General features: G+C 40.8%; 1 protein-coding gene across 1 annotated transcript in view; it reads right to left on the bottom strand.

Annotated features, from left to right (window-relative positions):
- The window catches only part of LOC103605315 (tetratricopeptide repeat protein 39C-like), a gene marked incomplete at its 3' end in the record, with an annotated part of 23,706 nt that overhangs the window by 2,128 nt on the left and 7,064 nt on the right, over nucleotides 1-14,514 (bottom strand). Inside the window, exons 4-5 of the mRNA XM_008589890.1 lie at nucleotides 4,053-4,407; nucleotides 2,014-2,254 (exon numbers count right to left, since the gene is read on the bottom strand). Of these exons, the coding sequence (XP_008588112.1) occupies nucleotides 2,014-2,254; nucleotides 4,053-4,407 (596 nt within the window). The remainder of the gene's footprint in view (nucleotides 1-2,013; nucleotides 2,255-4,052; nucleotides 4,408-14,514) is intronic.

The following is a 14,514-nucleotide window of genomic DNA, read 5'->3' on the forward strand; positions in this document are numbered from 1 at the left end:
ATCCCACATACAGACCGGTTCCCGCTCACTGGCTGAGCGAGGCGCGGGAGCAACACCGAGGGTTGCAATCCCGTTGCCGGTCCCCGGTCCGGTACGGGGGCAACACTGAGGGTTGCGATCCATTGCCGGACACGGAAAAAAGACAAAAGACAAAAAAAAAAAAAGAAATTTAAATCTAAGAAAGAACTGATCCTGTCCCCAGCTGTAGTGGTTTGAATAGTGTCCTCCCCAAACTCACTGAAGCTTGAATGGTGTCCCCAAGTTTTATGAATTAGAAACTTAGTCCACACTGTGACTGTTAAGAGGATGGGAAATCCTATTACGGTAAGTGAAAGGTGGAGCCTTGAAGAGGTGACTGGATTGTAGGACCGTGCAGTCGTGAATGGATTAAAAATGGTGGTCGGGGGCATGGTTCTGAGGGCTTTAAAAGAGAGGAGAGTCTGTCTTTCTCTCTCTGCTCTCTGGTTCTACCATCTTGCAAGGTAGATGTCGCCACCACCAGAAGGATTTTGGACTTCCCAGCCTCAGAAACTGTAAACAATAAATTTCATTGTCTTTATAAATCACCCAGTTCCAGGTAATTTTGTTATATGCAACGGAAACAACTTTCATTTTAGAAGGGTCACTGAACTGAGAAGGTTCAGTTGACTTAAAATTTCCTTTTACAGTGTTATTTCCTCCTGCATAAACCCAATGAGGTAGAGAAACTTTAATAGCCTGAACATCTTTCCCTACAAGTAGGGCCCTGACCCTGAATTTGAAAGAAAAGAACACTAACAAATAAACATGACTGCACAACATACATTATCAGAACTACGTTTTTAAGAGCAAGAGAAAAAAAAAAAAAAGGTAGAAATACAACCACAGTCTCACAAGCCTGAATACAAAGAAAAACGGTTTCAAGATAATGAGAAGAAAAACATACCTTAGACCTGGTTCAAATAATTCAGATTCTGGTGAGCTTTCTGTACTATGTTTTAATTATAAACTATTAGCATAATTTCTAAAATACATCTTCCATATACAAAGAGAATTAAAGTTGGAGAATTGCCCTGTGGAGTCTTCAGATTAAAGGAGTTACCTCATGAAGGCAAAGTGATTGGGGAAGTAATAAACACACACTCCATTGTTAAAAAAAAAAAAAAAAAGGGCAGGGGGAGGAGAAGAAATCATCTCTAAGCCCATGAACACATTCCTAGGCAAAAATCTTCAAAAGTACTCATGGGGTTTACTAGGGCTGACTTCTGCCATACATTGATTCACCTGTAAGTACTCGTAAGAACTGGATGGTGCATCTAGTGTAACAGCCACCTTTTTTATATGTATGATTAATTTCTTATATTTTCATTTTTCTACAAATCCTCATGCCTCCAAGAAAGTCGATAAAAAGAGATGCAAAGGGGAAGTAGAACCCCTCCAAAAGCCAGGGCATATTCTGGTTTCAGAATGAGACCACCTGGGCTCACTTGCTGGGTAAGCTCTAGAAGTTACTTGAAGCCCTCCTGGATCCCTACTTTTACTTTTCTATAGCATGAGGATGACGATTTCATATCTAGGTCATAGCGTTGCTCTGAGGATTAAACGGGAGAGCATGTCTAAGGTGCTTGGCACAGTACCTAGGCAAATCGAGCACATGAAGACATGACAGAAACTACTATTATTTCAACACCAATGCTGTACTGACATTTAAGGCAATAACTTTTGTATACATCAACTGTTCACCAAGATCAGAATTTAGAAATAGATTATTAGTAACTCAGAGAGGAGAAAAATTGTATTTTGTGTTCTTCAACTAAGAGACATAATAATGCTCATATGTCTTAAGTTTAAAGTACACAATCTTGTCTCATTACCAGTGAGGAGTCTTTCCCTGGCTTCACCCCCATCTCCAGAACAGAAGGTAACTGACTAACATCCTGGGTCCCTGGAAGATTCTTCCATAGCAATGATGCAATGAAAGGCAGAAGAACAAAATGTTCCCGGGCCCTGTGACATTCTGGCTTGTTTTCGTACTAGTCCCCAAATGAGAACCAGAGATTTGATCATCAGAGGCTTTATTTTAAAAAGATGAAAAAGGCACAGTACCTCTAATCGTTGTATCCGTCCTTTAAAAAACATAAAGAGGGAAGAATTTGGATAAGCAGCTTCTTTTTTGAGAAGAATTTCCTTTGCTTCGTCCAGGCCTGCTTTATTATCGCTGCCGTCCAAGGCAAAAAATGGGCGGACCACAGTGTGATACCAGAGCAGAGCTAATCTAAAGGGAGAGAGAGAGACGCAGTGAGCACATCATGTTTCTTATACTCGTACTGTTCTATTTTTTTAAAAAATCAGTATATGTTCTTCCGATACGCATTCTTTCTAAATAGCTCACTATGCAGTCTTCAAAGAAGTAAAATCAGAGTATCTTTTCCCATTTTAATTTTGTCAATATTTGGAAAACTGCAACTTTAGCACAGCATATAAAATCAACATACTCCCTTCCATCAGGCAAGAGGAGAATAAGGTAACAGACACAGTTAGCTTTTCTGAACCTTCTAGATGGATCGCTGAAGATATGACTGATGTAAATCTCTGAATTCTACACCTTACTCACCAATGCACAAATTAGAAACAGTAACCGGTCACCATGAATTTACTGTATCCTCATAATAAAAGCTTTACTTTATTGTAAAAGGAAAATGTTGTTTTCTCTTATGTTCACAAAAGGTAGGGCATAAGCCTCAGAATACAAATTCAAATATAGAAACCACAGACACAAATTATACTAAATTGGATGAAAATAATTGAGAAGACCAGAGCAAGGGCCTTTTCTCTGGCCTTCAAGGATGCTCAATTTAAAAAACAAACTAATAAATAAATTATTTAAAATTCCTTTACTTCAAACACATTACTTTCAGGAACAATACCATGTTAAACCATGCAAACAAAATAGATTCATTGAGATTTGCTTTAATGAACAGACAAAAATATTTAAACAACATGTTAAATATTTTTTATGTAAATGTGTACTTCTAGTGTACTCATAAATTTGGTTCTCTTATGAAGCTCATACTAATTTACATTATTAATTCCATTCATTCCTTTCTCAGAAATAAGCACAAAAGAATATTAAGATATAAACAAACAAATGATCATAAGTTACAAATCTGTCAATTCAAATTAATAAAGAACCACTGTTTGTGTAATTTAATGAGTTTGGGGAGACACAAATATTTTTTTAAATGAAAAATTGATGGTATGTTTAATAGCTATCAGCTGACTAAGGTTTAATGACCAAATTTCTCAATACTGTCATGAATAGAAACAGAGTTAAGGTCCTCTGTGATATCAACTTTTTTTGGGAAAATTTGACAAGTGGTATAATGTTAGACAAAGAACATCTGGTGTCTGGTAAAAATTACTCAAATTATAAATGGTAGATATTTGCCAGATTGGAAAAAAAAAACATATCATTTTTTTAACTGATGTAGAAATGGGTGAATCCTTGCTCTAGACAGTTATATCAGCTCCCACCATGATCTCCTGTTTAAATAATTGTCATTTAAGTTTACACTGAACAATATAACTTGACTCAAGTTAGTGGAGCTGCACAAAATAGCCACACCACGTATAAGAAACTGGTTAATCAACTGGAATCATCAAGGAAAATTACCCAATATGAGGATTCTTTATAACAATAACAATTTCAGAACCACAGAAGAGGATCATCAAATTTGTATCTATCTAAGTCTGAAAATCGGGATCATGCATCTTAGTGACTGTGGTCAAAGACACAAAAACTGCTTATAAAATCATTTGAGGTTGAAAGATGTGGTCACTTTACCTGTTTAAAATATAGGACCCATGAGACTTCAGAACAGTGCCTTGTTCCCTAACTAAAGTCAGTTATAGCCACAGCACACCGTCCTCAGTGTTGCATCAAAAGACAAGGCACAGCATCGTGTCAGCCAACCAAGCATTTTACCTGAAGTTTTCTTTTAAAGTCTTTGATCGTCGTTTACTTACTTTCAACACTACATTATCTACCAAAGCATTGCAATATAGCTACTCACGTAGCTAAAGGGGCCTTCATGTCTTTACTTTCGCTTGCATACATCAGTGAAGAAAGCCCCTGTAGGCGGTCTCCAGGAAAACCCAGCAGGTTGATGATTTTGAGCAGGTTTGGGGGCACCATGGATATGCAAAGGTGAAAAAGGCCATATCCAAAGCTAACAGCACCTTTCAGTCTGTTTAGAGACTCCTCAGACACCCCTTCAGCCACAATGTGATTATCATTTGCAGCGTCAGAAGTCAAGGGCTCTTCAGTTAGCTTCTTCTGATACAGCTCCTGAAGGGCACTGATGTCCAGATAGCATTTATTGTAAATCTTCCAGGCTTTTCTAAGGATCCACCCACCTTTTATATATGCTATAAGGAAAAAGGAGAAAAACATTCAAAAATAAGCATTCAAAATAGTTTTTTGCGTTTGAATAATAAAGGATATTGGAAACCTAAAAATCGAGCAAAAATTTAAAAACATAAAAATTACTATCTATCACTGCACCCTGTTTTCTTTATAGCATTTACTTAGGTTTCTTATTTGTTGTCAGTAGGACCATAGGCAAGAACCATGTGTTTCATTGTTACATCAAGCTCTTCTTGCAGTAGCTGGGGTATAGTATATAATATATGTTGAAAGAAAGACAGCAAGAAAGACAGGAAGAAAGAAGAGAGGAAGAGAGGAAGGGAGGGAAGAAAAAAGGGAGGAAAAATGCATCACTTGAATTCAACTTTTTCTTTTCATGGGTTCTATGAAACCCTCCTCCGCTTCTCTGAACTACTGTGGCACTTTCCTGATAAACCTCTTTTATAATTCTTTCATTTGTCTACCTTGTTTCATTTCTGCTCAAAAGCAAGTTCTTAGTGCAGTTCACTGCTAAATTTATACCCAAGCACCAAGCATTCCACCTTGCCAAGCCTCTTTTATAATTCTTTCATTTGTCTACCTTGTTTCATTTCTGCTCAAAAGAAAGTTCTTAGTGCAGTTCACTGCTAAATTTATACCCAAGCACCAAGCATTCCACCTTGCCAAAAAATAAAACAAGCAAACAAAAAGTATTAAAGAACATTTACTGAGTAAACAAATGGCCAGTTTATTATCCAAAAAAGTCATTCACGCTCAATGCAGAAATGCAAAGAATCCCCAATTCACCTAAATCTGATGCTTCCTGTGTGGCTTAACCGCACCTTATTAGGATGGCTTTATTTGGTCTATGACAACAGTACTAACCAGTGCCCCAGCAAAGAGACGTCCACAGTGAAGATGGTGGCAAAGAGTAAGTTACTCGACACCAGAGGGTGAAAATCTGTCATTTTTAAAGCTGCTTCCATTATTTCTTATTAGGCCAATTTTTCTTAACAAAGCCCTCTTGAGAACATGTACCACAAGGCAGACGTCAAAGATAAGCGGTGAGACATGGGATCTACCTCCCTCCACGCCCTGCTGCTCCTCTCAGACAAGTCCTCAGGATGCTGCTGTCAACCCCTCCTCCCATGAACACTGTCACCTTCAGATGAGTATGGGGGGGTGTGAATTTATCTGTGATTATCTGAGTGCATCACCACCACATACAATACTCTGACCCTCAAGCACAAATTGAACACATGAACTGTCCCCAACTTCCAGGCCCTTTAGAACAGCATAAAAACAAGTTTTTAAAAAGTTGTTTACAGATCTCAGAAATATATAATATAAAATAAAATCTAATTTGTAAAATCACAACCCCTGAATTGGAAGTGATCTAAGATTATACTAGTATGGTATCTGTAGAAAATTGTTAACATAGCAGNCCCTCCTCCCATGAACACTGTCACCTTCAGATGAGTATGGGGGGGTGTGAATTTATCTGTGATTATCTGAGTGCATCACCACCACATACAATACTCTGACCCTCAAGCACAAATTGAACACATGAACTGTCCCCAACTTCCAGGCCCTTTAGAACAGCATAAAAACAAGTTTTTAAAAAGTTGTTTACAGATCTCAGAAATATATAATATAAAATAAAATCTAATTTGTAAAATCACAACCCCTGAATTGGAAGTGATCTAAGATTATACTAGTATGGTATCTGTAGAAAATTGTTAACATAGCAGGCCTGACTGCTATCCTTCAAAAGGCCTGCTAACAAGGTGGTTCCTTGGCTGGACTGGGAATTTGGATTTTGGGGGCTTTTTTACCATTCCCAGAACCTATAAGAGTGGCTCAATTTGTGTGTCTAAACTGTTTGTACAAATAATATGATTTATACTGAACACTTGATTTACTTCTGGGAGTCTGGAATTTGGGTATGTGCAAGGCATAAGGTGCGTACATGATCAGCCCCCAATAAGAACTCTGGGCATAGGTCTTTAACAAGATTCCCCACTGGTAACGTTTCATTCATGTTGTCACAACTCGTTGGTGGGAGAATTAAACACATTCAGCGTGACTCCACTGCGAGTGGATCCTTGGAAGCTTGTGCCTGGTCTTCCCTGGACTTTGCCCATGCACCTTTCCCTTTGATGATTTTGCTTTGTATCCTTTTGTTGTGAGAAATTATGGCTCTGAGTACAACTATATGCTGAGTCCTGTGAGTCCTTACAGCAAATTATCAAACCTGGGGGTGATCTTGGGGACCCCTAAACTGCAGTATCAAGCTATCATTTTACTTAAGCCTATCGATTTTCTGACAAATGATGACTACATCTCCTATTGGATCACAATGAAAACACAACCATCCTATAAGTTCTGGGTAATTGCTGTCCCACACTCTATGTCTACTGAAAAGAATGCTATAAGACAGAATAAGCAAGAAAACAAATGTCTATAAAAGTTCTTTTAAGGGAACTATTTTTAATAACATTATGATTATAAAAGTAATACACATTTGAAACAATTTTTTATTCAGTTCCATTTAACAGACAGATCTACTGCACAAATATTACATTTCAGGTACTGTTCTAGGTGAATCAAAGAGAAATAAGACATAGTTCCTTCCTTTAAGAGGCTCACAAATTTGGCTTCTTGTCAAGATGGTGGAATGGATGGTCCCCAGTGTCACTTTCTCCCACAAATCAATCAATTTGCAACTATTGGAGGGCAGTAATAGCCAAGCTGGGGCTGCTGGGGATCAGGGGAAAAGGAGGAGAGACCTAAAGAGTGCATGAAGGTGGGAGAAGCCATGATGAGAGAAAGAACGAACCTCTCCAACCTTTGTGAGCCCCTGCCGCTCCAAGGCTGGAGCTGGTGAGTGCATGGAGCAGGGCTGGCAAAAAACTGCAGCTGCGCCCTTTGGATGATGTTGCTTGGAGGTGGCAGGGGAGAAGAGGGCCTTGGTGGCCTCCAGGCCAGCAAGACCACTAAAAGGGTTCCTGTGGACCCACATAGGAGGAGCCACAGACAACTGAGAAAGGAGCCACTCAGAGGCTGGTGAGTCACTGCAAGGGACCAGCACATGGCCCGCCCCATGGGAAGTGATTGGAGCATGGTCTGTGGGGGAGATAGGCCCACCGGGAGAACACTGGGGCACAGCATGGACAGCTGATCTGCCCCCCAATCAGTGCAGAACCGCTCAGTGGAGACTGGTCAGGAATGCAGATCTGCAGGGGGTGCAGTTCGCTGAAAGGACTCAGGTCCAGACCAGAGTTTCCATACAACCCAAGGTGTACCAGATCTCATGAGACCCAGAAGTGCCTATAAAGTCAACCATTAAAACCTGAGCTGCACAGAAAGCCTTCCTAGGGAATTAGCAGCAAAGCAACAATTTAGCTCAACCACAGAGCTCAGGTGCTGGTCCCCACAGGAAGTTCTCCCATTCTAGAAGTAAGCAAAGGACAATAGATTGGTTCCAGTGCAGAGTTTAAGTAGTGGGAACAGCAAGTAATCCAACACAGAACTGTAAGAAAAAACAAAGTACCCACAGACCAGAAACAAAGTTTGATACTAACTAGTGGGGGTCTCACATCACCAAGGAACACCTATAAAATCTAGAAGGACCAGAAGTCCCCTGGACTATCAAGCCAGGTAGAGGGGAGAGCTGGGGTCTCCAGCCATGCCCCCTGACACCTGCAACCAGCCCAGCAATGACCACTGGGCAGCCCCAGGAAGCACACCTGGCTCTCCCGAGCTGGGGCGGTCGGGGGCCAAGGGCCTCAGCCACACCCACCCACACACCTGCAGCCAGACCTGCAATGACCACTGAATCACCACAGGAAGTACCCTGGGTTCTCCCAAGCTGGGGCAGTGGGGGGCTAGGTCTTCAGCCACACAGCCCTGACATCTCTACCCAGCCCAGTTATGACCAAGCCACCACTAGAGGCCCTCTGGCCTCTCCTGCAGGGATGAGGGGCATGCCATAGGCCTCAACCCTGTCCCTCCTCCTTCCTCCTTCTCCTACCCTATTTCTTTCCCCTTCCCCTCTGCCCCTCCCCCCAACTGCTCCTCAACATCATAGAATGTAGAAAAATAGTATTAATAAATAAACTTAAAAAAAGAAAAGAGGCTCACAAATTTTTTTCCTTCCTAAATAGAAGTACTATGGGAAAACAAAGATTTGAGAAAATACTGAAGTTTCTTTGTATGCTAACGAAGTGGATTTTTAAAGGTTTCGATTGATCCAACATGCATGCTTACAAACAAGAAAGATGATTCTCAGTTACAATCCAAAAAGCCAAAGATTTAATTAAAAAGCAGAAAAGAAAAAATAAGTAAATAGGAAACTAGAATACAGTACATAGTCTCAAGAACACAAAAGGAATTGGGATCTCTAATTGAAAACAAATTATCATCGGCTACAGATAAAAAAAGAAAAGAAAATTTGCAAAACGCTAAAAATGTTAATCCGCTATTAGTTACATTTCTATTATGTTCCTGGGATGGTGCTTGGTATTGGAGGGACACAAAAGAACTCTAACATAATCTCAGCCCTCCAAATGTCCACAATAAAAATAGGAAACAAACATAAATGAAAAATAAGCATGCATGTAAGACAATATATATATTTAAATGGTCCACTGGGTCATATGTAGAAAAAGTAAAAACAAATAACACTGAAATTGATATAGGAGGTGTTCAGTTTCCCTGGGCTTGGGTTTCAGGTAAAAACAAATAATGCTGAGATGGATATGGGAGGTGCTCAGTTTCCCTGGGCTTGGGTTTCAGGTACACCTCTGGGTTTTAAGCCACTTGCCCAGGTCTCAGGCCCCTCCTCTGGGACCTCCCCCAGAGGAAAGCTACTGTTGCCAGTTAGACCTATTTTCAGTACCAAAATGAGGGAAATGAGACCACAAAGGGCTGGCTTATGCAAATCCAGTGGCTGAGCATGCTCAGTAAAGTGAAGTCTATCCTCTGAATGACCGTCCACTAGAGGTGCTAGAGAGCACAGAATATTTTTGAATATGCCTGGTACATGGGATAGGATTTGACCAATGAACATGCTCTGAGAAGAAACCAGCTGAGCATGTGCAAGACTATGTTACATAACTGGGAACCAACCCCTTCAATGAATATTCATTAGGTAGCAAAACTATAAAAGCTGAATCCTAGCAAAAGGCAGGGCTATTGCTCACTCTCCTGGAGTCAGCTTGCACTCTGCCCATAGAGTGTATATTTCTTTTCTTTGGTATCAAACTTACTTTCAGCAAGTGTCTGCTCACTCTCTTGAGTCAGCCTGCACTCTCTACTTCAGTATGTATTTCTTGCCTTTGTGTTAAACTTGGAGTGGGTCCTGCTCAGTCTCTGAAGCTATGCCACACTCTATGAAATCTGTACCTATTATTTGTTATGTTGAACCTGTTCTCACTTTCTGCTGTGACTCTGCTCTTGAATTCTTTCCCGTGGTGGAGTCAAGAACCTGGTAAGAGGATGGGGTGGGTTAAGGCCGACTACCGGGCCCCCACCCGGACCCTACCTCTGACATCAAGATTATGAATGAATTGTTATTTATTTCCTTTTCTTGGTTATTAAATTGTTTTTCATGTAATAACTACATAAACAAATTAGAAGGTGCAAAAAAGTATTGCAGGATTTCGGTAGAAAACTTTACTCCTTCCCACCCCCACTCCTAACTGGAATTTTGGAGGGAAAAAGTGAACTCCATTTTATCCTGTCTTTTCCAGGCTGTCTTAGCTTTATTAAAGTAATGGAGCTCCAATTTAGGGAAGGGCAGCTTTCCAGGAGACTGGAACAGGGGCGTGACTAGGGACAGATGGACATGTGGTTCAGAGACATGAAACAGGAGACACACCGGGACAGAAGGGTGTATGTCCCACTAAGGAATGAACACCTGCTGGAGGAGACACGGGGCATCTCTAACACTGGGGTTGAAGGGACTAGGGTTAAGGAAATGAATTGTAACAATCCAGGTCTCAGGTGAGGATTTATAGGAAAGGATGGTAGTTATGCAAACAAACATAAGAACCATCAATTCCCGCCTGCGTGGAACTCAGTCAACAAAATGTAAAAAACTACACAGTAAAAACCCCTTTCTATAGAATAAAAATGAAATGAATTCAACATGCCTTTAATTTCTTGCCGAAGACAGGTGTCTCAGTGCCAGTGTTTGAAAGCACATGTGAAAGTTTACAGAAACAAGCTTTAAGGACCTTAATTTGAGCCAGGGAAACAGAACCTAATGTTTCAGACTAATTCAAAGATTACATACCGAAATATAAGCAAAACAAAGTGAGCACACTTGTAGAGACTTTGCTTTGACTACTTTCTACGTTCAACTTGGCGTTGACATGCGTTCTCTAGGACTTGACCTGTTCCTGGTCTCAAACTCTGAACCAGCACTTCTAACCACAGCGAGGGCCGCAGTAGAGAGTGCACGCAGCCTCTTTGCACCTGCAGGAGGGGTGCAAAGAGCCCAGCCTGTCCTGGGCAGCAGCACCGCAGCTCCTGCAGGAGTTGTGCGAAGAGCTCAATGTGCCCTGGTGGCTGTACCGCAGCTCCTGCAGGAGGGGTGCTGACAGCTCCGTGTAGCAATGCAGCAAATGAGCCATGCCTTCCCACCAAGCAGAGAACAGGGTGTGTGAAAGCCACACACTTTGCATGGCCTTGCACACGGCTCCTGGGAAAGGTCAAATGGAAATCTTTCAGCCTTCAGCCATTGATCTCTCTGCACCTGCGGAGGAAGGCAGAGAAAGAAGAAAACCACAGGCCATTTGCCCTACCCTATTAGCCAATAGAGGGAGGGGAGACAGGAAACCTGGCCCCATATGGGGGTGAAAGTCTTCCTGGGAAAGGGCAAGAGTCTCCTGGAAAAGGAAAACATCAAGTTATACTAAACTGATCTTGTAATAAATACTGTAAATTTTCAGGGGGACTGTATCTGGTGAGAGCACCTAACATAGTATCTTGTCTGGTTCACTTGTCCTGGAATGAGGCTGGTTAACCCCATAATGGAAGGTAAGTCTAGGCTTGCCTTTCTTATTACCCAAATAAAAGGCTTTAGAGGAGGAAAGATAAGTTAGTTTTCACCAGTCAACCTACCTCCTCATTATCTTTACCCCCAGTCAACTGACTTCAAATAGACTCAGTTCTCTAATCCCAATATTTTTCCCGAATGGCATCTCCTTTCCTCCATTCTTCCCTTTAATTCACCTAATATATACCCACTACCTGCTAAGCAAATGCACAACACAGATGTCAGGGACAGAGAGAAGGAACTGGACTTTTGTTCTCTGCAATGATGGTCAGGAACAGGATCAAGATCCTTGACCTCCACAAAGGTTCAGTATCACTCGTTCCTTGTGCAAGCTCTATGACTGACTTCTGTGCCTACTGGCTAAAGCATCTCCCTGAATTAGAATTTATTCGCCCATCTTTTCTCTTGCTAACCTATCAGTTCCCTCAGGGCAAGAGCTGCATCTCATTTACCTCTAGACCAGTATCTATCATCTCACAGTACCTGACACCTAGTAAGTGCTCAGTAAATGTAGGGAAAAAGGTCAAACAGCAGGTAGATCAACACAGTCCCTGCCCTTAAGGAGTTTACAGTCTAATACTTTAGGAAGACATGTAAATAAAAATTTGTATCGCCTCCTGCAGGGTTGAATGCTCTAACTGGCCATATCCAGGGTACACATAGAGCAAAAAAGCCAGATTGACAAAGTTGGTGAGTTAGGAGTATATGAAGGAAAAAGGTGGGCCGAGCCCGTGGTGCACTTGGGAGAGTGCGGCACTTGGAGCGCAGCTGCGCTCCCGCCGTGGGTTCGGATCCTATATAGGGATGACCGGTGTGCTCACAGTGCTCACTGGCTGAGCACGGTGTGGCCGGTCTCAAAAAGGACAAAAAAAAAAAAAAAAAAAGAAAAAAAAAAAAAAAAAAAAAAAAGAAGAAGAAGAAGAGGGCCTGGGCTGCACTGGATCAGGCAAGAGAGAAAAATAAAGCTGGAAGGATGATCCAAGCTGAGAGGGGAGGGTGAGCACAGGCAGGCAGCAGCAAAGGGAATTCAAGGAACCGCTAGATGAGGTAGAAGGAAGGCAGGAGGCAGGAAGTCGGGCAGGTTCTCACATGCCACCCAAGGGGGAATGTGGACTTTACCTTGCAGGTGGTGGTCAGAGCACAGGTGTGAAATGTGTTAGAAAGATGGCCCCAGGGGCCTGTGGAGAATGCAGCCTGGAGAAGAGTGAGAGTCTGTTATTCCATCCCAGGGGCTATCTCCACAGGACCTGGGGGCAGGCCTGAGAACCCGGGCCTCTGGGCATAAGTAACCAAACTGAGATGATGGGAATGGTAAGACCACTAGGAATTTTTATGAAATAAGAACACCATGGCCCTGGTCCTGGTTTTGTCATCACTAATGAGCTGTGTAAACCATTCTCCCTCAGTCAAATCATTCAACCTTAGCTGTCTCCCCTGTCAAATAAGGAAAACAATCTCATGAGGAAATTTAATCGAGCATATATTATGCCAACAATACAAAGATGTGTTTTTTCCCAAAAGGAAATGAAGAAAACATAATAAAACCAGGTGGCAAGTTCCATAAAATAGGTTTGAAAAACCACTTCTTTTTATTGTAAAAGTAATATATACTCACTGCAAAAAAAAAAAAAAAGAAAAGAAAGAAAAGGAAAAAGACCCTTGGATAATAGAGTAAATTAAAAAGATATAAAGTAGTATGGGAAAGTGAAGAGAGATGAGGGAGCAATTCATTATAAAGAAGTTCAAATAGGGTAAATAGAACTTTTTAAAAGAACGAAGCATTAAAAGTTTTGCACAGACTCATCCCTGCCCAGAACTCTGGTGAGTGTGTACGCCCCTTGGCTCCTCTGGGCCACCCCACCCAAGGGCTGGGGAGGGGAACCCATAACAAATGTCTCCAAGAAGATTAGGTTTTTTTCCCCCAAGAAAATCATCCATCTAAAATGTTTTCTAAGAAATGGATCCCAACAATGAAGTAAATAAATTATTTGTAGTTTAATAACCCAGTGGGTGTCTAAAAGGCAAATGAAGCACATTGTTGGTTATGTTTGTTTGTTTGAAACAAATACTGAGCTAGTCATAAAGCAAATGTCGGCTATATACATTTATTAGAACCGGAGGCTTTCACGCCTGTGAGAATTTCACTTTAAAATCAATATCACATTCAGTAAGTCATAAGGCTTCTGGAAGAAGCAAAAATTCTGTCATATCTCTATGATAAACAGGACTAAATAATTGATTAATATCATACTATTAGAAGAACAGGTAAAGGCTATGAAGGCAATTTGTGAAAAATACAATTTATGGATAAAATATAAAAATAGATTCAACCTCACTAATAACCAAAAAAAAAAAAAATGCACAGCAAAGGAGAACATCTAAATGTCCAAGAGGAATTGATTAAATTATGGCACATCTATATGATACACTAATATGCTATTATTTAATATTATATTCTGAAACTGCATCATACGGAAAATATTTGAAATATAATCTATGGAAACGTAGACTACAAAATACTGTAGATTTAATTTTGTAAAAAAAAGGTAGAGAAACATAAAATATTTTATTAACAATAAAGAATGATTTTCTCCAAGTGGTGAAATGAGAGATGACGAACTTGCTAGTTTTTGTATTTTTCTATCTTTTCAAATTTTACATAATAATATTTAGTAATTTTATAATCAGAATAGTTTTAAAAATAAGTAATACAATCTGACAATTCTCACCTTCATGAGGACAGGGACCGTGGCCTGCGTTTGCTCATCTAACACAGTGCTTAGCACACAGTACAAGGTCTATCACTATTTGTTGAATGGATCAATGAATGAACAAATGAAGGAAAGATACACTCATTTTCAAAATTTTGATGTACTTTCACAGTCATACTATATTTTACTACGTTTGCTTTATCCTTCTCTCTCAGCAGGTATTTTCTTAATGGCTAAAATTAGTTCGTTACAAGAGCCTATGAGTGTCAGAAAAAGGAAGTACAAAAATCACAGAAAGGGCCGGCCCGGTGGCACACTGGATAGTGTGCCGCTTGGGAAGCGCGGCGGCGCTCCCG

This window comes from Galeopterus variegatus, unplaced genomic scaffold (genome assembly GCF_000696425.1).
Source record: "Galeopterus variegatus unplaced genomic scaffold, G_variegatus-3.0.2 Scaffold5728, whole genome shotgun sequence".
Classification (NCBI taxonomy): Eukaryota; Metazoa; Chordata; class Mammalia; order Dermoptera; family Cynocephalidae; genus Galeopterus; species Galeopterus variegatus.